At 41.0% G+C, this 25,009-nt stretch overlaps 2 protein-coding genes across 4 annotated transcripts; both read left to right on the forward strand.

The window, feature by feature from the left end:
• The first annotated feature begins 469 nt into the window (after positions 1–469).
• syn1 (synapsin I) lies at positions 470–10,927 on the forward strand. Of its 3 annotated transcripts, none has more exons than XM_069178112.1 (14): positions 470–719; positions 967–1,416; positions 2,111–2,168; positions 3,042–3,133; positions 3,256–3,412; positions 3,515–3,604; positions 4,100–4,162; positions 4,267–4,409; positions 4,523–4,597; positions 4,686–4,788; positions 4,872–5,021; positions 5,815–5,884; positions 6,016–6,556; positions 7,661–10,927. In XM_069178112.1, the coding sequence occupies exons 2-14, from the start codon at positions 1,103–1,105 to the stop codon at positions 7,794–7,796; spliced, it is 1,992 nt and encodes a 663-aa protein (XP_069034213.1). In that variant the 5' UTR covers positions 470–719; positions 967–1,102; the 3' UTR covers positions 7,797–10,927. The 3 variants fall into 3 exon arrangements, with proteins under 3 accessions (XP_069034213.1, XP_069034215.1, XP_069034214.1); XM_069178114.1 differs by having other exon boundaries at positions 7,699–10,927; XM_069178113.1 differs by having other exon boundaries at positions 1,090–1,416.
• A 6,123-nt stretch (positions 10,928–17,050) lies between these two features.
• On the forward strand, positions 17,051–24,786 carry unm_hu7912 (un-named hu7912). Its single transcript, XM_069178288.1, has 2 exons — positions 17,051–17,299; positions 20,136–24,786. Exon 2 carries the CDS (start codon positions 20,188–20,190, stop codon positions 23,392–23,394), a length of 3,207 nt encoding a protein of 1,068 aa, XP_069034389.1. The 5' UTR covers positions 17,051–17,299; positions 20,136–20,187; the 3' UTR covers positions 23,395–24,786.
• Positions 24,787–25,009: the final 223 nt, after the last annotated feature.

A 25,009-nucleotide genomic window follows, 5' to 3' on the forward strand; every position in this document is an offset into this window, starting at 1 on the left:
ATTTGTCTAATTCATTTACTGATCAATAAGCTCACAATTCAGATGATGGTTCCAGCAAATGATTGGCATTTTAACTTGATAAAGCCTTAAATAGTATATAGAAACATATGTAAAGTTCTTATTGATCAGCAAAACTCCAATTTAGTGCTGAGCCAAACTTTGATTATCCTGCAATAACTTAACATGTGACCAACAATGTTGGTTGTCCAACAATCAAAGAGGCAAATGTTTATTATCATAGGAAAGCACTTTAATTACCAAAGGAGAAATACATATTTCAAATGAAGTCGTTTTACTTTTAATTAGGCTGTGTTAAATTTCAATTAAACTGCTAACAGAAATCGTCTTAGACGTCACCTTGCAAATTATCAAGCAACATCCAAATTAGCATACGTTTATTTTGAAAGTATCGTCCGGAAGTGAGGTTCCGCACACGGACTAACTTGACGGTGGTACAACCTCACAGGCTCCTTTCCCTCAGGATGACTAGGAGTGACGCAGGGCAGACCGCAAAAACCGGGGCTTGAGGGGAAGGACGGCGGTGTTGCAGGAAGAACTGTAGCTGTATTTATTTCACAGGTTCAAGCCCGACGCACGACCTGCCTGCCCGCACGGAGGACATGAGAGTCACCTGTACGCGAGCTTTCCTGTGAGAGATAACAGCTGATAAGGAATCGTCAACTCATCCTCGGGGCGGATCTGTTTGGACACACTCCCAGGTAGGCTTCATCACGCCTGGTAATGGCTGTTACTACAGATTGTGTTGTCTTTGATAGCCGGATGTATACTACATCAGATAAATATGAACATTAGTTATTTCATTTGAGTTATTTTTCCAGTACTATCAGGAGGGTGTGCGATGCTTTCCTCTACCATAGCCAATTCTTTAAGCTTCACAGTCACGATTTCTCGCTGCAATCAGATATTTAAAATATAATTAGTAACACAAGACTTGTTTCTCTTTAGGCAACGTTGATCCCTGTTTCTGCAAATGGGAAAGTAGCCCAGTCATTGCTTTTTCTCACTGAGTACCAAGTTGTAAGTCGCATTCAGTGGGAGGCTATTTGGACCCACTCTCCGTCATTTCAGTAAAACCTCCATCATGAACTACCTGCGTCGACGACTCTCGGACAGCAATTTCATGTCCAACCTCCCCAATGGCTACATGGCCGACCTCCAACGCCCTGACCCGCCGCAGCAAAGCCCCGCAGTGTCGCCCGGGCCGTCGGAGAGGCGCCAGTCCACCAGCCAGCCGCAGCCTGCAGGTGGAGGCTCCGGCTTCTTCTCGTCCATATCCAACGCTGTCAAACAGACAACAGCCGCTGCGGCTGCGAGCTTGTCCGAGGCAGCGGACCGGGCAGGAGTCTCCAGCAATGCCAAGATCCTCCTGGTGGTCGACGACCAGCAGACCGACTGGTAAGAGAGCAGTGCGCATTGGCAGCATGGTGCCTCGTCTAGACAGAAATGTGTGCCAGAGAGTGGGTTGCAGTGGCCTAACATCACGAAGGTCATATGATTCATTCGATGCTGAGAGGTATATCACGCGCGAGCGCCCGTGGGCTTCTTGCTCACATCAGAAACACCTTGCAGACGTTTATGGCAAAGGCACGACAGACCCAAGACAGAGAAGCCATTTTCGTTTGCCGATCGGAGTTTTTCGGGTGACGAATCCCTGTTGCATTCTTCCATTCAAATGCTGAAAATTATGCCAGGGCATTGGGCATGCTGATGCCACCACGATGATGCAGGTATTCTCTAACGGAGTGGCTGTATAAGGGCAAATTGTGCACAAGAAAAACAGTACATTCACCAGGTTAGTGAAGCCTCTTCACCGGAGCACATTATGCATCATTATTTGAGCTTTGCACAGTTAACTGTTAGACAGTTAACAGTTAACAGCAAGTTAAAGGTGATAAAATGCTGTACTCTTGTCTCAAAACGTTTTCCATTAATTCTTATTTTGTGCATATGAGAACATATTTTTTGCTGCCTGGAGATCTGCATTTCAAAATGTCCCCTGCCTGTTACAGAAAAGAAAAATGATAAACCACCTTCGTATTTGTTTCTTCCTGCAACCAACAATTTAATTCCACTCAACTTTCACATTCAGGGTGAAGGTGTTCAGAGGAAGGAAGGTCCATGGTGAATTTGACATCAAGGTGGAACAGGTAGGTTTTACATATGTCACTGTTTGCTTTATCTGAGCTGGTGTTCATCTTTACTTCCTACAGATGGACAGGAAAGTTCAAAAATAAATAGAGACCGGACTAAGAACCCTGCCAAGTTTCACTGAGCGAGATGCTACATGATTTGTTTTTTTTCATAGGACCTTATATTTTGGGATTTCTTGATGGATAGTAGTCTCTGATCTATTTATGCCAAATCCCCAAAATAGAAATGGTGTCCAGTTTGTTTTCCTCTGTAGTTAAAAGCATTTCCTGTGGCATGAATGAGATGATTGTATTTATGCTGGCCATTATTCTCACTAAAAGCACATGCAGTGATCATTGAAACCCCTTAGAATGATACATGTCCCGGGGTCCAGTTTACTATTGAGTGATAGGAACTGCAGCTGCAGTCCTTATCACATTAAAGTGCGCTTCCTTAACATCTGATTAGCAGAAACATAATTTCTTTGGCATTTACAAAGTCATTCAGAGTGATGCAACCTTTGACACAGATATATCAGCTGTCTGTGTGGCCTCATAAGTGACCAAGAATCTTTTTGGAAAATGTCTGAGTAGAAATATGGAGCCATAAGAGAATATTTAGCGAAAGAGAGTGAGTGAGGCTAAAAACTTCTTCTCTGCCTCAGGCCTATTCCTCTCTCCTTATTTTTTGTCTCTGCTTCACATTACACTGGCATTTCCATTATTTCCCCTGTGGGCTCTTAACAGGAATAACACACTTCAGACAGTCTGATATCTTATAACTGTACCCTGTTCTACCTGTTGTAGAAGTAGTCACTCATGTCATCCTGCCCTGATCGGAATCACTGTGATTTTTATGGTGTTTATTAGACCTTCATATTTTCCTTTCAGGCAGAATTTTTTGAAATCAACCTGGTGGCCAACGCCACAGGCAGCTACAATGTGGACATGGATGCCATTAGAAATGGGCATAAGGTTACTAAGTAAGTATATAATAATCGCAGTGCTGCTGCATATTTGATGTTATGAGTTGCAGTGAATCATAACTTATCAGTTTGTCTTGCACATTGTGACTTTAACATTTTACTCGTGTCCTCTTTACCAGATCCTTTAAGCCAGACTTTGTGCTGATTAGACAGCATGCTTTCAGCATGGACAAGAATGGGGACCACCGGAACATAGTGATTGGACTGCAGTATGCTGGATTGCCAAGTGTTAACTCTTTGCACTCTGTCTACAATTTCTGTGACAAACCATGGGTGGTAAGCAGTATTTCATTCATGCGCTCATTTAAAAGTGGGGCACACTGCATTCAGCTACACCGACGTATAAAGCGGCATCTTAACCACTTGTGTCCGTTACAGTTTGCTCAGATGTCTCGACTCCACAAGCAGCTGGGTCCAGACGAGTTCCCACTGATTGAGCAGGTTTACTACCCCAACCACAAGGAAATGGTGAGTTCTGTTTATCTGCTCTCCTCCAATTTTTCACCTGGGCTGAAGGGCATGTCACCATACAAAGCAACTTTTGAAAGAGACACACGCCGACTGGTCATTCCTCTGCACAGGTCACATGGTAGGAGGGTAATTCGCCTCCAGGTCAATATTCCATCTTGTGTAACCGCTGAGGGCACTTTAATTTTCTGTGGAGTGTCTTCTTTCGCGACATGTAGAGGCTAAGTTATATTGATTTTTGGTGTACCATGTCAGTGTCAGTACAGTTAAACTGAGACTGCTGCTGCAGAGCAGTTATCTCCACCCCTACAGTCACAGGCTGACAGCACTGGGATCACTTTCAAGCCATCAATATGAACCAGAATTTCTGCAGGAATACAAAAAGAGATCTCTGTGTCCCTTCTATTTGTTTGAAATAGATTAAATAATCAGTGTTTTAGTCACTAGAGTACTATGACTATAAATCTGAGAACGTGATAAATGTTCTTGTTGCAGATCACCTCCAATCGGTTCCCTGTAGTGGTAAAGATGGGCCATGCTCACTCAGGAATGGGAAAGGTAATGTTAGAGTGCATAAGTATTTACTCATTTTTACTGTGAACACCATATTTTGGGGACTAATAAAAGTCAGGACATTTATATTTTGACTCCTTCTACCCCAGGTGAAAGTGGACAATCAGTATGATTTCCAAGATATTGCTAGTGTTGTGGCATTGACCAAGACCTATGCCACGTCTGAGCCCTTTATTGATGCAAAGTATGATGTCCGCATCCAGAAGATTGGTGACAATTATAAGGCTTACATGTAAGTGAAGTTAGCATTCTACTTTCTTTAGTTCCCGGAATTTCCCTCATCCGAATGTCATGAGAGATGAAAACTGAAAAACATGTTTAATACATTTTTATTCTATTTAACAGGAGGACATCAATTTCTGGAAACTGGAAAACTAACACTGGCTCATCTATGCTTGAGCAGGTGGCCATGTCAGACAAGTAAGAGCACATTTTTGCAAATGAAATGAAATTTTAAATCATATGATGTCTCACTCCACTATAATATCTGTTTATCATGTTATTGCAGGTACAGAACGTGGGTGGATTCTTGTGCAGACATCTTTGGAGGGTTAGATATCTGTGCAGTGGAGGCTTTACATGGTAAAGATGGCAAGGACTACATTATAGAGGTACTAGATAACAGTTTAATGATGTCTATATTTGCCTCTGATGAAGGGCAATCCACTAATTCGATCATGCTTTTGTGTTATAGGTCGATGACTGTTCGATGCCGCTGATTGGGGACCAGCAGGATGAGGATCGTGTTCAGATTGCAGAACTTTTGATTTCTAAGATTAGTCTGTCTGTTCCATGCACTTCAAGCCCTTCAACAGTTCGTGCTGCAGCAGGACAGCCAGCACAGGTGCTCAAATCACAGACACACTACGTTTCCTCCAGTGAACTCTGACCTTTCTTTATGTTCCCCACTTTTATTAGGATGCACATCTTAATTGATCACTTCAAGCCCAAAAAAAACATTATAAATTGTGGGCATAAAACTTACATGGTAATACGAAATCAATTCTTTAGACACCAAAACATTGACTTTCAAATCAGCAGTTAGTGTAATGAGTATTTGTGGTTGGCTCTTTTGATATACAAATTATTCTAACTGTTGTACTTTGACCAAATTCAAGGCAATTGCTGGAACCATCCACCTGCACTGAAAAACACAACATTGTAAAAACAAAATAAAATTTGAGAATACAGCTCCTGTAATTATTGATTCAAATGATACAAATCTTAAGTAACAGAAAATCTTTTTCGGACACTAACTGCGTAATTGTAGCCAATATTTAGGGCAATCTCTGAAAATAGAAGTCTGTGTCTGACTGGACTGATACCCAGCATCTCAGGCAAACAGTATTTTATGTTCAAGTGCAAAGGGAGAGCTGACTTGTACCTCTGAGGTATCAGGCACACAGTATCAAGAAAAGATACCAGGCTTTACGGGTACATATAACTGAGTGTGGTTGGCATAGAGGTTTAGAATTATGTCATATTCATAGGTATAACCAAGAGATAGTAAGAACAGTAATGGACCAAACACAGATCCCTGGGGCAATGGGAATATTGTTTTCTATTATTAGCTTGTTTTTTCCCCTTGTTTGATAAATATTTAATTTCTGCCCTTATAACTCATGTATGTTTTGTAGAAAGCAGTGTCTCCTCAGCCTGTCTCACAGCCCAGAGTACCACAGGCTCAACAGCGTCCCTCTCCTCAGGGTAAGAGCTGGACTTTTTCACATAGAAAAATGAAGTTAAATGATAAGATTTGTTGTTAAAAAAATCTTGACAAGAATATCATGAGTGTATTTGATGATTCTGTGATAATTGCTTTCATATGTGTCCTGTAGGAGGTCCTCAGCAAAGTCCCCCATCACAGCAGCGTCCACAACCACAAGGCCAACCTCCTGCACAGGCTCAGCAATCTGCTGGCAGCCCTGCCTCTGGTGACTCCAGTACCCAGGCTAAGGCTAACCAAGGACCTGCAGCCCAGCCACGGCCACCAGGTCAGGGTGCTCCTCCAGGCCAGAGACCTGCTTCTGGTCAGGGCTCTACTCAGCGAAGCCAGGGAGGTTCTCCTCAAGCTCAGAGGCAACAGTCTGTATCACAGCAGCAGAGACCCTCTGCAGGCGGCCCTGGCCAGAAACCTGGTGGGCAACCACAGCAGCAGAGGCCTGCCCAGCCCCAGAGGCAGCAGTCACAGGGGGGGTCACAGCAACAGAGGGCTCCTGGGCAGCAGGGTCGTCCTGGAGCACCCACCACCCAGCAGCCCCGTCCTGCCACTCAAGGCCAGGGGGGCCCGGGAGGAAGACCCCCTCTGCAACAAAAGCCTCAGCCCCCACAGAAGCCCAGCCAGGACAGCCCGGCTATGGGCGGCTCTCCACAATTAAAGTAAGTTACTTCATATGATAAATGATTCATCAATTTTTTTTTTATTTAATTGTATCTCTTAGTTGACATGAACAGAAGATCCTCTCTTACTTTTTGCCTGCAGTGAGATGTGCATGCCACATGGGAAATCTTTTTATTGACAAATGATGCATCTGAATGTGCATGGTTTATCAATTCTTATTATTTTTCAGACCTTCTTTGTCCTGACCTGCTTTTCAGAAGCAACAGTTTCACAAAACATAACATTTCAGATTGTCAGGAGAGATTGTGATACATTCAATCAACAAGTTAAAGCCACAATTAATCATTTATATTGGTCTGAATCCGTGCTCTGGGACTCTAGTGCCCAAATTCTCTGAATCCTACGAATCCTAAAAACAGTTTTCTTTCAGAACCAGGGATGGACATCAAATATAAACAGCTACAATTGATGGATTTGATTATTCTTGATTTACTTTTATAAACTTTTAGAAGCTTTTTATTGATGAAACAATTAAATTATATTACTATTGCTGTCATTGTCTTTAACACGTAGTATACATATTTAAATAACTGTAAGGACTTCCCAGTATCAAATATGATCACAAATTTATTGTGGCATATCACGTTAGTCTGATGCATTTACATCTACTGACTACTTACATATGCAACTTGTTTTTGTTTAGGAAAAATACAAGTTGTACAAGAACTACACTAGAATATGTATGATTGCTTCTACTTTAGTGGTCAATACATTCTCCAACTGATAGTTTTCACAGATAAATGACTCCCAGATTCATGTTTTTGGATGATATTAATTAATTTGCATTGTGCTTTCTTGGGGAAAAAAAAAAAAGAGAGACATAAATCACTCCCAAATAAAAACAGCTGTTTGCCTCCAGAGGAGTCATTCACTATTCATATCATATCAAAGCTAACTTGAAATGATAAGGTAATACTGAATGACCTAAAAGAAGGAATGCGCTTTCTTCATCTTCTACTGAATCTTTTCACTCCTGTCTTTCTATCTGTCCTGCCATGCTCCGGTCTTTTCATTCCATGGGTTTGCTGCATGACTTTAATAGCCTCTTCCTCTCCTCTATTGCCATTTTCCTCTCTTTATAGCAAGTCCCAGTCTCTTACCAATACCTTCAACATTCCAGAAACCCCAGCGCCACGAGCCAGCCTTAGCCAGGACGAGGTGAAGGCTGAAACCATACGCAATCTACGCAAATCTTTTGCCAGTCTCTTCTCAGACTGAGATGGCGTATGCCCCCCTCCCCCTCCTCCACCTATCCTACTGACAGAAACATGGACAGGCAAACTGAAGGACAGATCCCTTCTTCCCCCCAACGAACAAGGACCAACAGGATGCCATCTCCAAATCACGTACATTGAGTCTGATATGTAAATGTACACACTTGACAACCACTGCCTAAACAGTTCAAATCTAAAATGAACACAAGTAGACTACAGATAGGCACTGATGTCTCAAACATTCCTTGCCTTATCTCAAGCTTAAGAAAGTCATCCAGTCAAGCTGTGTACGCACCACACAAAAGCTTGTATATGCACGAAAACACATACACAAAAATAAGAAACAACACAACACAACACTTCTCCCACTTGTTTGTTGGTGCTGTAAATTCATTGTGGTCTTTATGTTCAAGTAAATTAAGAGACTGTACAAAAGTTCTTGGGGTGAGGAGGACTGCTGAATCTATTTATTGTTATTGTTCCCAGCTATTTCAAAATAATATGCTTATGGCAAACAGAGCAAAATAGAGAAAATACAGCAACTCTGTTTTGTGTCGTGAACTTGAACTGAATTAACAGTTGCAGCCACAAAATGGAGCAAACAGCAACTTTGTAGTGAAGGGCTTGTGAACAAATGTGCCTCCATGGCACACATAAACTTCTTTTAAATCTATTCGATCTCTTTTTCCAAAATTATTGTCACATAAAGACATTTCACAAGCAGAAATATGGGGTCAGAAACAAGTAAAAGACCCTTCTATGTTCTCCTTAAATTGTAAGACCACTCCTATAAAAAAATAAACATACCACCACCCTCCCTCCGTCTGTGCGCCCCTCTCTCCTTCATAGCTTTTGTACAGTATCTAATTCACTCCAGCTGAACACATAGGATGTCCAGTATTAGCAAAACGCTAGATCTGTTCGAGCCGTTGACCGCCCATGGTGATGTCTTAGCTGCATGTCAACAGGAGGCAATTGTCGCATTTTCCAACCCCTGACTTAGGCGCTTGTAACTGTGTCGTCACATGTAGTTGAATTAGTCAGTAAAGTAGCCTTGTAGGTGTTGTGAGTATGTTGTTGCTCCCACTTTTCTTCATATTTTGTTGTCGCACAAGAAGAAAAGCCCCCAAAGCTCTCCAACTTAAAAGCATGCCTTACACAGACAAGAATGTCATATCAAATGGAGCTGTCTCAGGGATGTCCAATTGATTGTGACACTTGTGTGTGGCTGAGGGTCTTCCATTACAGTCTTATTGTGGTTGTTTACAAATAATGAAGGAAAAGCATGCATTTTAAATGAGGTAGAATGTTTTATTATTTCTAATACATTTGCACACAGAGCATACTGCAAAATTATACTTGAATACAATGACATGGACTGATGTATGAAGTCTACATTTTCAGGTTTATTCATCTGCTACTTAACAAAGCAACAACTCACTGTTCCCGCTCGGGTGCTGCTGTGTCTGTGACAGGAGTGGTACAGTGGGATGCAGCATAGACAGGGTTTGCAACTGTTCAGGTACAGTTAGTGGGAAATCACGTTACTTACAGTTTCATTTCATAGTCCCTTGATGAGAAAAACTTACGACTGTAAACCAGCTACTGAATTTAGTGGATGTACATTAAGTTTTACATTATGTCAGGTTGATTTTAGGGTTTTCGCAGAAAGTCCGTACATTGGCATTTTGCACTTAACTTCAAGCCTGAGTCTTTATCGTACAGTGCAGCAGAGTTTCTGCTTCATGTATGTACGCTTCTCGGTTTTCAACGGGTTCATATAGTCTGTAAGAAGAGGCCATACTCCAAAGCAGACTCAGCTAAGGAATGTCACATTTATGGGGTTCACCTGTACAAGAAAGAAAGGAAAGCAATGTAAAGTTAAAGGAATGTCAACTGTAGGATGCTCTTCTGCAGTAGATTTAGCACTTACCATCACCCACCACTTGCACTGACAAAGCTTTCTTTGATCACTACTCTGAAAATCCAAGACCGTTTATGTTTCCGGGCACTAAAAACGTCTTCCAGAAAGAGCGTATTAGATCCGAATGTCGATGTAATATGGCAATATCTCGCTTTATAGAAGACCCAATAGCCAAAATTTGAAAGGAGTCCTGGTTCCCCTGCAGATTCTCCATGCTGCCTGTGTTTATCGGTCTGTTTGTGTAACCACAGTGACCCCTTGTGCTCGATGGTGCATAAATGTGTGAATGTTGTTCTGTAACTGGTCAAACCAAATAGATGTTGTACAGAGCTGAGTGATGCAGATTGTCGCCTTTCTCCCCTGCTGCTATTTGTGCTTGTTGATATTATATGTGAATTTCTTTAGTCTATATTTTAAAAATGTCTTCATCCTTTTTTTTTTTCAGTTGTATATACGTGCAACTTTTTCTTCTATAAAGCACCACTATCTGGGGCTTTTAACTTTATATGCATTAGTGATTCAGGGCTTCATATTTTCAACTTTACAGTACTCAGTGTCAGTACATAATTGTCAGATTTATTGTGGCACATCCTACTAGAGAATCAGTAATAGCAGTAATTGTTACTCTTACTGTGTAATATATGAAAACGAGCCATCACATTTAGCATGGATGGTTAACTCTGAAAAATCTCATTCTGTCACTCAGAGGCCTCTTGGCCATATTAAGACATACCATTTGCCACGGCACCTCCCGAGACTGACAGGATGAGCTGTGACAGCAATGCAAAGAAGTAGTTTTGTATTTATGTTTTGATATTCATAGATTGTTTTTCTTTTTAAATGTTAACATTATTTATGGTGGATATATTTTGACTGTGAATGTACATGGTTTTCTGTCTTGGTTTTACAATTTATTTTTTTTAAACACACATTGTGAAAAGAAATGAAATCATAACAAATTTGAGTGAAACCGATCATCAGTCGATGCCTACCAGACTTAAAAATGTGCATCATAAATGTAAGTGCAAAAATAACCAATCTGAGGTTTTTGTTAATCAAAAAGAAGATACTGCATAGTGTAAATCATGGTGGATTATTGAATTAAATGTAAAAAAAAAAAAAATGGATGTTATATGCAATGTAGCTATATTATGTGAAAATGAGTATGTTACTATAACATGCACATGTCGAATAAAGTCTATGATCAATAATATGTATTTGTTATTGTTGAGAACTGTCACTTAAATAAGTTTTACCTAATTGTGTCTGTCCATCATATTGCAGGGATTCCTCCTTTGGTTTCCTAGAGGTTTTCCCCTGTTTTCTCCTTTTAAGGTATTTCTGTGAAATTGTCCACTCTTTAAATTAACGCTCAAAAGCCGAAGGTTGTACAGTTTGGAAAAGCCCTCATAGACAAAGTAGATTTGGAGCTCTATAAATATAACTGTCTTGATCTAGCAGACTTTAGTACATCTTAAGCAAGAAAGTAAATATTTTTTGGCCCTTAAAATTATCAAGGAATAATTTGTAGTCATAGGTTGCGTGTGTTTCTGTGAGGATGACTGTTTTAGATCACTGTACTCTTAATACTGTCTGTGTTTGTAAGCTACCATCTAAAAAGTCAAAAATGTGAGGTAAGTAAGGAGCCAAAAAAACGTCTCTAATCCAAGCTTTTTACATTTCACTTTAAGCTTTTTTTTAAAGCTTTTAAAACTGACTGACTGCGCATTGCAAACTAAAAACTGAGTGCACTGTGCTGAGCTGAACAGCTTTGCTCGGTAGTTTTAATATCAGCCATACTACTATGGACCACAAGGTGGTGTGGGCCTGCAGCCCGATCACTATAGACGATACTGCCTTCAACACAGAACAACTCATTACACTTCTTTACACCTTATTATATCAATTTGCAGAAGGATTCTGACTCCATATGGGAATTCACATTTCATAAGAACAATGACTATTTTTCATAAAACTGGGAAGAGCATCCTATCCAGATAAAAAAAAGGAAAAGCTGAATGCTTCAAGTGCTTAGGATTTTGTTTCTTGTCATTCTTGACTGAATATTCAGCGATTAATACATTACAATAAGTATTATGTTGGTGATGCTGCAGAGATGGGATTTTATTGTTCTAACGTGTTATGAAAAGCAATGAGGTCCTGAAACTCAAATTTGAACTTGAGTCACAGTCACACAGAAAACAAAAATTCCACTGTGTACATAATCCCTTTAAACAAAACAAAGCTGTCAAATATTAATAAAAGGCTCCCGGAGCTCCACTCATCACAGTTTAGCCTATATCTTTTCTTTGAAGAAAAATGGCTTGATTCATAATGTGAGGAAAAATACATGGATTATGTTCTATATTTTGGACTTTCATTAGGTCTTTAAATCTAAATGCAGCAGCTGCACCTTAGAAGACCAAAATTATTTTTCACCCCCAAGTGAAAAGGATGATTTGTTTCATTGCTTTGTCTTACAAATCAATGACTGCATCTACAGCTGAAACAAACCATTAAATTGGGTAATTTTACTTTCCCTCATCCAACTACAAAACAACTGTCAACATTTTTTGGCTGGTAGATTTTACGCTCTGCGTGAGGGGGTGGGGGTTAAATTTTAATCACAAAATTGATCAATTTCTTCTTCCCTTGAAAGTTTTCATTGCAGACAAAAGTGTCTGGAGTGCAAAATCCAATTTGCAGGCAAGATGTTATATGGCTGTTCGCTCTTGAAAGGTCACTGTGATTTTGAAAGCTCTGTCTGCTTGCTTGCATTTCTTATCTGGCTCTGTAGCAGGCCACACTGTTCTCCCCTAACAAATCTTTTAAGCAGTGAAGGTGCTCATTTGATCAGGAAATACATGGTTTTATATTGAATTCTACTTTTCTGGTAACTATCAAAGGAATGAGTGTAGTTTCTTGATAGAGGACGGCAGGCAGGCACAGAGTTTATCACTGTCTGGCAAATCCATTCACTAGAAACCAACAGACATTGTGATATTCTCCCACTGTTGTCATGAATTCAAGTTGTTGTGTAATCCTCCTGATGCGACTTCTATGACTTTGCTCGTCAAGTATTGCAAACGATAGTTTTGATCTGTATACAGACGAGAGAGAAGACAAAGGGGGAGGGGGGTCTCATGACATCTTCTCTGAGCCAGGATATTTCTAGAGCTGACCCATTTAAACAGCCTGGAGAAGCTGCAAGAACAGGTGCATCTGGATGGTTGCAGCCAGCATACGTAATTACATACATTAAAATGCTATATATACACAGATTGAAGCAAGTGTCAAAACCGATTTTCACATTCAATTTGATGGGCGGCTGTGCAAACTAGGCAGGATTTGAATGGGAAAAATGCCAAGCACTGGGGTCAAACCACATTCCTTCCATTCATTTCAAACACTTATTTCAAATACAGAATTTATTCAGTCATTCTTATATAAAGGAATACAATCTAATGTCAGTCTACAATTCAGATGTTTTATTCAACACTCAGATGGCAGTCTATGAATGGGAAACAGTGACTGTTACAGCTATTATACATGGCCTACAGCCTTGCACAATTAGTGCAGCCCGGTACTGCTTTGCATTGTACTGCTGTGGGATGGAGGGTGAATGATATCCATATTTAGAAGGCCCTCATTGATTCTTCCTAACGAAGACACAAAAGATTTGTTGTCTGTCCAGTCCTGAATAGCAGGACCTAATGACAGTCCTGCATTATAAAACTTCCTACTGACCTTAATCAGTGTTTGAAAATCTCATGAAACTCTGAGCTGGAGAAGTTTGCTCATAACGTAGTTTAACTGCATTCTGTTTCTGTGCTGTTACATAATAAAACAAATGTGGTGACAATGCACTACCACAAATAATTCACATCATCAGGAAGTCTTGGAAAGAAACAGCACCCACTGAGAGGCCTATCTCCTCGCTCCAAATGTGTTTGTCCTTTAATAAACTTGCACACATGACTGAGTGATTCCTGAGCCAAAATGGCAGATGATGAAGGATGAGAGAGGAGTGTGCAATAAAGATTTAATTAAGTCTCACCATGGGATGTCTTACTGCGACTCCAAAGACCAGGACAGAGGAGTTTGTGTTTGCTCAGGGCAGCTGTGAATAATATCTACACTATTCTTAATTTGACCTACATGTAGTGAGAGGAGGATCTGAGAAAACGTGCCCACATGAGTGCAGTTCTTTCTTCCTGTTTTACTTCCACCGTGGGGCTGCTAGAGGGGCTCTCCTTATGTTGAACCTTATGTTAACTTTAAACTGTCAATCTCAGTTGGGGGATAATCTGAGACCCAGGAGACATCCGCGCTGTGCGTCATCTACTAAACATACAGTTGATATGAGGCTGCACTGCTGCATCCCTCCTGCGGTGTGTTTGCAAATTATTAAAGGTTTACGAACAATTTTCACCCTTTGTCTCGTGACGTAGATTTTTATGGTCTCCATGGAAAGCTCCCATCAGCACTTTACTTCATTCCCTTTGAAATCAATTCAGTCTCTTTTGCTCCTACTCAATGCGGGTTACCATGGATACCACTCCCAAATGGTTTGGCTTGTACATGAATTTGTTTATAAGTGTTACTGGGAGCGGATGGGAATGTTCTTTTTTTGTGCAGCCAAGGTAAACATCCTCTCCTAATTTTCATGAGATAATTAAATATAATGGTGATTCTATCATAGGATTGTTGTTGTTTTATTCTCCTCTGAGAGTCTAACACAATAATTTGATCAAGGTTTCTTCAGGGATTGATAATGAAATCACTTCTTGTTCCAACAGCTGTAACATTTACAACATGCAGCATCAGCTACCTGAGGACATCATCAAGAGTGCCTCTGGCAATTCTGCTTTGCTCTAGAAAAGCATAGAAATCTTGTGCATGTAATCTAGTCTGATCCAGAAATCCAAACTATGCCAGTGTCGATTCGACAGGGCCCCACTGAGCCAGAAAAGCTTCCAAATACTTCACTGCTTGTAAATCCTCATGCAGACGTGAGGTCCGGGTGGCGTGTGCCCTACATGGACTGCCACTACTGTAAATTATGTCTGGGGCAAGAAAGTTGGGCAGAGAGGATAGAGTGGTTTAATTTGGTGAGGACTTAATCAGGGTTCATTTGGAATTAAGGGAAGACTGGGTGCATCTCCCACAAGTCTTCAGATTCACTGCTTCACTTCCCTCTGAGTCCACTGAATCAGAGTGTGTACATATGAATGCGAATGGATGTAAAGGAACCACATTCAGTCATATATCTGTCCAAGAGGTCTAAACCGGGCTGTGTGAAATATTCATCACTGCAGGTGTTGTGCCTGTAGCTTCCTAGGAGATTTCTTCTGACAGAGTAAAGCACAATTTGTTTGCCTTACCATCTCTGTCTAATGTCTTTTTCTTGTTTCCTCTGGCATATCCTTATAGTTCAGGAAAAAAAAAGAAGAAGCTCAGAGTTGTTTTATATTAGCCTGCCACACTGGCTATTTTAGGCTGGACTTTGTAAGCGATGGGGCCTGGCTGTGTGTGCATCCCCACGTCTCTTATGTAAGTCCCTCCAACAGGAACACGGAAATCTGACAGAAAGTTTGCAGAGCCACTTAATCTCACTTAGAGTTAATTTCAGACAGCTGAGGAGCTGAATGTTGTCTACCGAGCTGCATGAAAAGCTTGTTTGAAGGCAGAGTGAAGTGTGTTCTCCATTAACGTTGTTACTTTGTGGTGGTATAAGCCTGATTGATCCTCGTCAGAGGGGCCTCTAATCAACAGATAGCCATTGATTTCCTCTCCACAGGGTCTACGAGGTGCCTAAGACACCTGCTTGCAGCCAGCTGACAGACACTTATGCCGGCTAACCAACAGCTGACACAAACTGATGCCAGTGCACTGTGCTGGAGAGAGTGAGTCACACATGCTCACATAGATCCCACTCTCAGGGATGCTGGATGCTGCACAATGTGAGATCCACTGTATTCTGAATCATATCTCATACACGTGGTGTGTCACAGATGGAGTCTCAGTTAGCTGTGTGGTTTTGTAACCAGTACGAAGGCCAGAAAGATAATAATAAAAAGAGAAAAAAAACTGTCATTATATGCTGTGCTCAAGCAGTGGAAAGCTGTCTTTCCTGAAACAAAATGAGCTCTGTCAAAGCTGAGTATCATTGTGATCTTCAGCCTGATCAGCACAGTTTGTCTGTAGTGATTTCTATCTGCTGAGAGTGCTTCAGTAAGCAGTTCTTCTGCAGCAGTCACATGCTTTGGGCCTGGGCTCACAGCCAGCTGTCCCCATCATCAATTCAGATAATGCAGAAAGATGTGCCGAGGTGAGACTCCAGGGCAGATGTGTGTGGCACAGGGCAGGCAATGAAAATCATACGGTGAGATTATGAACAACAAAGATCTGCTACCAAACAAGAGAACATTGTGCTGTATTAAAACCATGTTTTCTCAAGTAGCTCCATGGGGTAAAATTTTTTTTTTTTTTAGGTGCCAATTAAAACCGAAACAGACTTCCTCATTCATTATCAGAGGAGCAACTGAGCCCTGCAGGTCAAGTTTTGATAAACAGTCAGTCACTGCAACCATTAAACCATTGATAGAAAATAAAAAAAACATTTGCAAAACAAAGCTTCTAAAATATGATAATTTGATTTTTCTTTCTGCGTCATACATGATAGTAAATTAAAAGTGTTTGGCTGTGTGAATAAAATAGGGTAACTGAAGGAATCCCCACCTGGGCTATGGGAAATTACAACATGTATTAACCAAGAAAAGAAGATGTACATCAGGTTAATAGTTAATGATAACAAATGGTAGCTGCTGCTCTGCATGACGTATCTACTTCCAACACTATTTAATTTAAAAGAAATTACAGAATGTTGGCACAAGACAGATTTTTTTAATCGGCACTTCCTGTCCAACAGTGTGGGATGAACACGAGCAGTGATCAGTCAAGTGTGGGGGAGGCCTAAAACAGGCCGATTTTTTTTTTTTTTTTTTTTTTTTTTTTTTTTTTTTAAAGTCTGTCTGCAAACTTTCTAAAAATGTAATTGTCAGATCTGTTTCTCCTCATGATGGGCAGCACTGATTACAAAGCACTTTCCACTGCAGGATGACATAAACGCCTTGCAGCTCCCCCGGAAATGCCCATGCAGTTTGTTCTTAGGGCTCCTACAGATGAACAGACACCGCATTGCTGCTCCGAGACTGAACACCCAGATACCCCCGGCCCCCTCCTTCGCTCCTCATAAAAACATGCACAACCACGCCTCCAGAGGCACGCGCACAAGCGCAAGCTCAGACACACCCCCTGCTTACCCTCCATCTCTCACACACACACACACACACACAAATACAAGCACACACACACACACACACACACACACACACAACGGCGTGAGAGAGTGTGGGAGCATCGCTGGGTGAAGCAGACAACATGTAAGGCAGCATGAAGGACGAGTGTCGTGCTCCGGGAAGCTCACAGCAGGTGCGGCAGGGCTGAAGCTGCACATCACGGAGAACAGGCTGGCCGCTTCAACCATGTCCACCGCATCCGATCAACTCACTGGCGACACGGTAAGGCCTCTCGTTCACTCGCAAAACATCAATTGTCCAAACTTAGCCGAACTCATCCTCTTTAGCTCTTCTGCTTCCCGGCGGTCTCTGTCCCGATCTGAACCCCCGAGTGCTGCTTCTTTCTTTCAAATGTTGTCGTTCCGGGCTCAAAGGCATCGGGTCAGCCACGAAGGATGGAGGGCCGTCCGTGCCGCAGCACCAAAAATAAAAGGGGTGCCCAAGTGCGATAGAGCAAGTATTTGGTAACGCTTCAAGGCTGGATGCGCTTTGGTATGGGCCTGCGGGGAGGTCTCAGGCAAATCTGCATCACATTTGTTATTGTCTGGAAAAAACCCTGCAAACGGAGAGAACAGAGTCTTCGAAGTTCTTTTAGTTGTAAATGTCAAAACAAATACATTATGACCCCAAATAATATTGAACTGCATATAGAATCATAGCCTCGTACAAAAGCACAGAAAAAAAAACAGTCTTTGGCTCTATGAATAGGTGAATGCAATATCATTGTTGCATCCTTTGCCATAAAGTCGCTCTTGTGTTTCCCAGATAGATTTGCCCCCAGATATATTAAAGCCATTCACATTGATTACCTCTCAGTCGTTTATTTTTTTCAGACTGACATTTTCCCCTCAGTGTGCAGCCGGAGGAGCTTTTAATGGTTTCTTTGCTGTGTGCTGTAGTCATGGAGACAGTATGTGGCATGTGGTTTTATACTTGTGCTAGAAAGTGTAGTCGCTCTATTGAAGAGGAGCCTTACACCATGAAGATGAGTGGAGGAAGGAATGCAACGCGTTTACCAGAGTCAAGATGTTGTCTTCTAAATATTAAAAAAACAAATCTGCTTTGTTTCTCCAGGCCTTCGTCCTAGATCAGTGGGATTTCATGTTTTGTTCAGAAAAAGCTGCAGTACCTAAAATATTTTTGCAGATGTGATGTTAACAGTTATTGTAGACCCACATAATTCACTCATATTTTATTTATCTCGTGCCCTTTATATATTAGAGCATCCCTTCAGGGAGTTCTACAGTAATTTTTCTAGGGCTCTTTTTAGAGCATCATACATCATTTCTTTAACAACATAATTTTAAGAGGAGCTTATAGTTCATATCTGTCATATCCAATAATGTATGAAAGCTGGGTTGTTGTTGTAGAAAGATAGACTTTAATAGTGAGCTACTCACTGAATATTTTTGTACTGTATGGTAAAATTAAGTCTCCCTAAGGCCCTTGCTATTTTGCTGACACCTCACCTCGTTTGTTAAAACCTTGAATAATAGTAGGATTAAAAGTAAGACGTGTTTAAATAACTTTCTTTCCCTTTAAAGTGGAATATCCCATCATTAATTCTGTGCTCATTACTAATAGGATAACCATAATTTTATTTCTCCCTTCTTGGAACAAATGATACAGAATTAGCCCCAGATTGAATTCATAACAGTCATCCATTGAGTAGTTATTAGTGACCATAGTCATAGTGGTGACAGTCTGATAGTAGTAAAGTGTGTAATCTGAACTGTAAAAAAACAGCAAATGTTTGCTCTTTAACTGCAATACATTTCTATTGAGCAAGCCAAATTGATTTATCTAGGTTTATGTAATGGGACTAACTTCATTAATTATGAAAGGAAAGCTGATGTACTTTATTTAAAATTGATACTTGATCGGGTATTTATTTGTAATGTTTTACCCACTGAGTTAAATTGATGCAAATCCAAACAGCCTTGACCAGTTGTGAAATATATAATGCAGATTAAGCTGTTTCTTTTTATTAAAAACACTCTGATACACACACGAGTGCCCTCCAACATGACTTTAAAAAATAAAAATCGTACAAACCAGGCAAATCAGTAAATAACAGTGTACGTTTGTGTGTGGAGGATGGTTGTGAACAGACGTGATATTTAGGTGTGTTGTAAGAGACATGACAGGGAAATAGCTGGTCAGTCCTCTCTCATCACGATGAACAGATGGTAACTCAGGGTTGGCTTGTGGGTGAGTGCCAACAAGAAAGCCCATGTGTGTGAGACATGAAAATCCATTGTTGAAACATTTTGTCCATAATATTTTTCAAAGACCTTTTGGATGTTCTTTAATCAGAGATTGACTGTGTTATTTATAGGTAGAATTTTTATTGATGTTTTGTCTCCATGTTAAGCTGCACTAATTGGTTATAGGTTACCTGATGTAATGGAAAAGCAAGACATGCTGCGGTAATGTAATACTATGAAGGAATTTTCAGTATAAATCATAAATATTATATCTGAATTTGTCTTTAATGTTATGTTTTCAACCATGTTTAACATTTAAAGAAGAGAAATTAGAAATAGGGGCTTTCTGTTACCAGCAGTTTACTGTGTATATCGTCATGTATGTTAAGTTTTGTATTTTGTTTCTCCCAGTCAGTAATGCAAGATGATGTGAATACTCACCTGGCTCATTTAGTAAAGGCTTACTTTTCTAATTAAAGGTTTTTTTTTTTTAGTTTCATTACATACAAACTGCCTACCTCATGTATTTTATATTAACTCAAGCCTTTTATGACTGATTGTTATGTTGCTCAGATACAGTGTTGAGTTGTGGCTTTGGGCGTGAAATATTTTAACCTGGTTAGTCAATTAACAACCACACCAGTAAAATGTATACCCCATCGCATTTACAGTTGTCAGACCAAAACAGTTGTCGTTTTACAGGATAAATGTCCATTTTAAGCAAATAAACAACAACTGTTGCTTGTATTTCCTGTAAGTAACTTACTGTTTGTGATTTTTTTGTTTTAGAGCATTACACTTGTATTGAAAGACCATTCAACTCTATTTGCTTTATCTCTTTCTTTCCCCAGGCTGTGTTGATCTTGAATCACACTGAATGGAGAGCATTGAAGTTCCCTTAAGATGACACGAACGCATCCCCCTGATTTACTGGCATCGACTCTTTATCGGGACATTACTCTAAATCCCATCACCGACCATTCCATTTCTCTCCACACCTCCCAGCAATGTGACTTGAAAATGATTGATAAATCAGAGATCATTAACAAGAGACACTGCCGCAGTTTTGACTTTATTGAGTCACTGGATGACCCGCAGACTTTCTCTTCCTCAATGGATTACCCTTACAAGAGGTCTGAGCATCAGACATTAAACAAAGATATCATGTGGAATGGACTAGATCAGCCGGGGCATCTTCGCTTTTCGTCCCCCGATCTGTTTAACACCAGGCAGTTCCAGCAGCACACCACCCAGGACAAAACCAGCCACCTTACATGGTCAGATTCTAAAAAGAGAACCAGATCTAAAAGCGCTCCGAGAATTAAGTCTACTCTCACTCCCGTGCCCATCTCAGTATCTCCCCCCGGGGCCAGGAAGGGGAGGGATGCACCTCAGGCTGTGTCTGATAACTTCAGGACTTCTGAAACACAACGAGAAGCCTACTCCTCAAACAGGGCTTTTTTAAATGAAGTGCACCCTATCAAACTGCAGCCTCATTCGCCACTCTATGTCTCAGACTGTTTTGAGGAGGATAAACGAGACAAACCTGCCATAACCCCTCATGTTAGGTGCCGTGTGGACATTAAACCAGATGCTGCTGTACTGCAGCACACATCTAGGCAGGTTCCCAATGTACGGACTGAGCATCATTGGCAGAGATATTCCCAGGCCAGTAGCAGCAGAGGTTTGTATGTACCACGGCAGGTTGTCTCCTCACCAACGCCCACTCCAAGCGAATGCTACAGTGGAGATTTTAGACAAGGATACCACTACACCAGCATGTCTCCCATCTCTTACCAGCATCTAGACATGCACAGGATGCCATCGCCAACAGCACCGTATCTGAGTCATGAACAAAGAGCTTACTCAAATCCCAACATACCAACCAAGTTTTTCTATACGGAGGACCCTGTTCGGTATCCGGTTCATCCCTATTCTAGAGCGTACTTTCAGGATGATCGGTCTAGTCTAACCAGCCATGGTAGTACAATGACCAGTCAGTATGATCCCAGGACTCGATGGGTGCACACTCTTCCTGTCAGGTCATATTACACAGACCACCTTTCCAACAGAGAGCCAGCACACTCTGTATATAGTAGGCCTTACTCCACAAGTGAGGCAGGATCATACTTTTCTCCAACTCCACTGTCTAGATCTTGTTATGGCGAGGACAGCCGGTTCAATCCATACCAAATGAGCAGCTCCAGGCTGTTTTATTCCAAACCGTTCAGCTCTCCTGAGGAGCAGTACTTTGCATCAAGGCCATATCATACCGAGGGCCGTCGACGCCCTCGAATGTCCCAGGCTTTCTCAGATGATTGGTATCGCTCAAGTATATCTGGCTACTCTAACCAGTCCTCTCACACACCACCGAGAGTGAGGCAAGACCCCAGTATACCTCCGTGGTTCACTAACAGCTATACAGAAACCAGTCGTCTTGGAGCAGAGGCCAAAAACCACTCCAAGTCTTGGGACAATATCCTATTCCCAAAGCCCGACAGAGAGCAATCAGTGCCACGGGGACGAAGCTATGAGAACCTGTTTTACCAAGCAAGGCATGGAGCATCTCCTGAAATTACATCTCAACCGGTCATACTTAACCTTTCAAGTTCACCAAGACGCTACGCAGCTCTTTCACTGTCCGAAAGCTCCCTAGAGAGGGGTTCAAGCAATCCGTGGAGGAATTCCAAGAGTGGGCACTGGTTTGTAACTCCCGAGATCACCATAACAGACAATGACATATGCGCAGGCAACAGCAGGCGACGTGATGTCCACACTGTCAGCTGGGATACGTTGGACGGTGAAAAGGCACCATCTCCAAAAGGTGTGCATCAGAAGCAGCCGTCTGTCACAGCTGCCATTACCAAAGACAGGAAACACAACAACTTCTCCCTCCAGCAGAGTCTAGAGCAACTGGATGAACTCTTAGCTGATTTGGTTGTTGACTACAAGCCACCAACGAGCAGAAAGTCAAGTGAAGACCTTTTAGACCAGCTAAAACAACTAATCACTGAAGACGATGAGAAAGACAGAGGATCTGCTGGACATGAAAACCTTGGATGTCTGAACACACAGCTACCGTCCTCTAAATCCAGCCCTGACACATTCAAAGACCCTGATAGTGGATGTGATGCTTTACAAAGGAGTGCAGAAGAATGTTCTCCAGACCACAGCACGGATGAAGACGACACTATGGTGTGTGCGAATAAGAAGTGCAACCGCATTGAGAATATGTTCAATGCTTGCTTGTACTTCAAATCATGTCACAGTTGCTACACCTTTTACTGCTCACGAAACTGTCGCAGGGATGACTGGGAGACCCATAAAGGGACCTGCCTGTACGGTCGTGTCAGCAGTGTGTGTCGACACACTCTTAAGTTCTGCAGAGAGAATTCAGAGATCCACAAAGCCTTCTCGCGCGTTGCTAAAGCTGGCTACCTCTCCAGAGGGAGAGGCGTTCTCTTTCTGGGTTTTGCTAATCCAGAGACAGCTGACAACTTCCTGCAAGTTGGACTCGAGAGCCTCCTCATGTCTCCCACATACTTATCTCTCAGAGAGCTGGATGGCTTCAAGGACAACCTAGGGGAATACTGCAAGGAACTGCAGCATGCAGGTAACGAGTATGACCCCAATGAATGTTTCCTTCTGAATGTATCCGTAGCTGTTGGTGAACTAGTGCCTAACAGACCCTCACCAAGGGTCCAAGCACCAACGGTTAGAAAATATGCAAAGGTGTCCTTGGCCTCCTCAAGCCCTGACAAAAAGGTACTCAAGAAGGATAGTGAAATGGAAACTCTCATCCTCACTCCGCCTCCAGGCACGCCAGACATTGACAAAGAGGGGGAGGAGGGAAGAAAAGCCAGAGAGGTCTGCTTTGTCAATATCCAGCGTGAGCTCAGGACCAGAGGAGTCTTCCTTCGTCACGAGTACCCCAAAATCTATAATCAGCTGTGTGAGTTTGTGGAGAGCAACAGAAGGTTCACTCCTACTACTATTTACCCAATAGATAAGAGAACAGGGAAACAGTTTATGTGCATGATCATGGCTGCATCTGAGCCAAGAACACTAGACTGGGTGGGCACCCCTCATCTCTTGGATGATATTATATAGTAGAACACTAAATAGTAACGATAATGATGTCAGCTTCATGTACATATTGTAAATACATGGTGTGATTTAGAAAATTTAACATTGACGTGGAAATATGTGTATAAATATGACCAAGCGCTCTTTCTCTGTCTCTTTCTCTTAGATCTGTCTGTCACACACACACACACACGCACACACACACACACACACACACACACACACACACACACACACACACACACACACACACACACACACATACAGTAATCACACACTTTTAAAGGTTGCCCTTTGTTGTTTTTGGCTTGTTTTGATCCTGTTGCACTCAGAAGAGTTAATAGCCTGCATGTAGACTAGGCACAAACCCAGTTATCCAGGTGTTTAAGATGTGAACATGTATGATCAGTGTAGTTTCTGCAGACAATGTACGAAGCACACAATATTTATCAAGTGCACATTTCATTGCCTCTACATAATAGTTGGCACAGCCAGGTTTCACTATTGATTTCTCCAAAAATGTTATATCAGAATTTTATCTTATACCTTGTTACAGTGGTTGTAATATTGCAACTGTTTATTAGTATTTAAGTATTATTTACTTGGTATGCTGTAGTTGTGTGGGTATTTTTTTAAAAAAATTATTATTGCTATATTAGTTCTTGTTTCATAAAGAAGTACAATCAAACTCCCACTTCTGTTCTTCCACTTCATTAAGGATTTTAGTTGTAACCTATTTCATCTTGTGAAAAGACTTGATGTCATTCATTGCTTTGTTTGAAAGTGGCCTTCATCAAAAACTAAAATGTATTTGACACACAGCAATGTATAGGGTTAGCTGTTTCTAAAGGCTCGACAGCTTTAGACTTAGGTTGTTTGAACTACCATTGTAAATGAATAATTATTTTGCTCAAAGCATGTTATTTATATTCAGGTATTTTAATATTGCTTACAATTCAATTTCTGATGTTAATGAGATACTATTTGATGCTTAGAAATATATAAGGTCTATAGTATATATTGACCATATGACCATTTGAACATCATGACCTTGAGACCTTATAGTAACTAATATCACAGTATGTTCTTAATTAAACTATATGCAATAAAAGAGCAACCTTGACATCTATATTGTAAAATCCTATTTTATTATAAATATTGAATACTTCTTTTGAGACAACAGCTACAAAGACTCTGTTTGCACTAAAACATAAATTATTAAAGAAGAATGTTCCTAACATAGCTGCAGCACTGAACCCGGATATGATGATATGCCTGCTTCCGTTGCCATTGTTGACTAATCTAAGGTTGCTCTTTTACTTGATTATATATTTGTGCAAGACCTCCCTCAACTTTCTATTTTGTGATGTTTATAACCTATATATAAATATATAATAAATGGAATTTAACAAGTGACCTTGTGGCCTTGAATTTGTCTTCATAGACTACTTCATATTAAGGTGTTTAAAAAAAGAAGAAGATACAGTTCTCATCAATGATTGATAATACTAATATCCACACTAATCAACATTTCTGAAGACATCAGGATACTAAAAGTGAAATTTTCAAGATTGCATATATTATTATGACTTACATGCAGGAGTATTGGACAAGAAACATGGGAATCAACCTTGTAGGT

Source organism: Embiotoca jacksoni, unplaced genomic scaffold (assembly GCF_022577435.1).
Source record: "Embiotoca jacksoni isolate LCO1_2020_lvr unplaced genomic scaffold, fEmbJac1.0.p SCAF_8, whole genome shotgun sequence".
Taxonomy (NCBI): domain Eukaryota; kingdom Metazoa; phylum Chordata; class Actinopteri; family Embiotocidae; genus Embiotoca; species Embiotoca jacksoni.

Coding starts and splice junctions, on each gene's coding strand:
- syn1 (XM_069178112.1), top strand. CDS start 1,103: ATGAACTACCTGCGTCGACGACTCTCGGACAGCAATTTCATGTCCAAC. Junction 2,169..3,041: donor TTGACATCAAGGTGGAACAG/GTAGGTTTTACA, acceptor TTTTCCTTTCAG/GCAGAATTTTTTGAAATCAA. Junction 4,789..4,871: donor GCAAGGACTACATTATAGAG/GTACTAGATAAC, acceptor TTTGTGTTATAG/GTCGATGACTGTTCGATGCC.
- unm_hu7912 (XM_069178288.1), top strand. CDS start 20,188: ATGACACGAACGCATCCCCCTGATTTACTGGCATCGACTCTTTATCGG.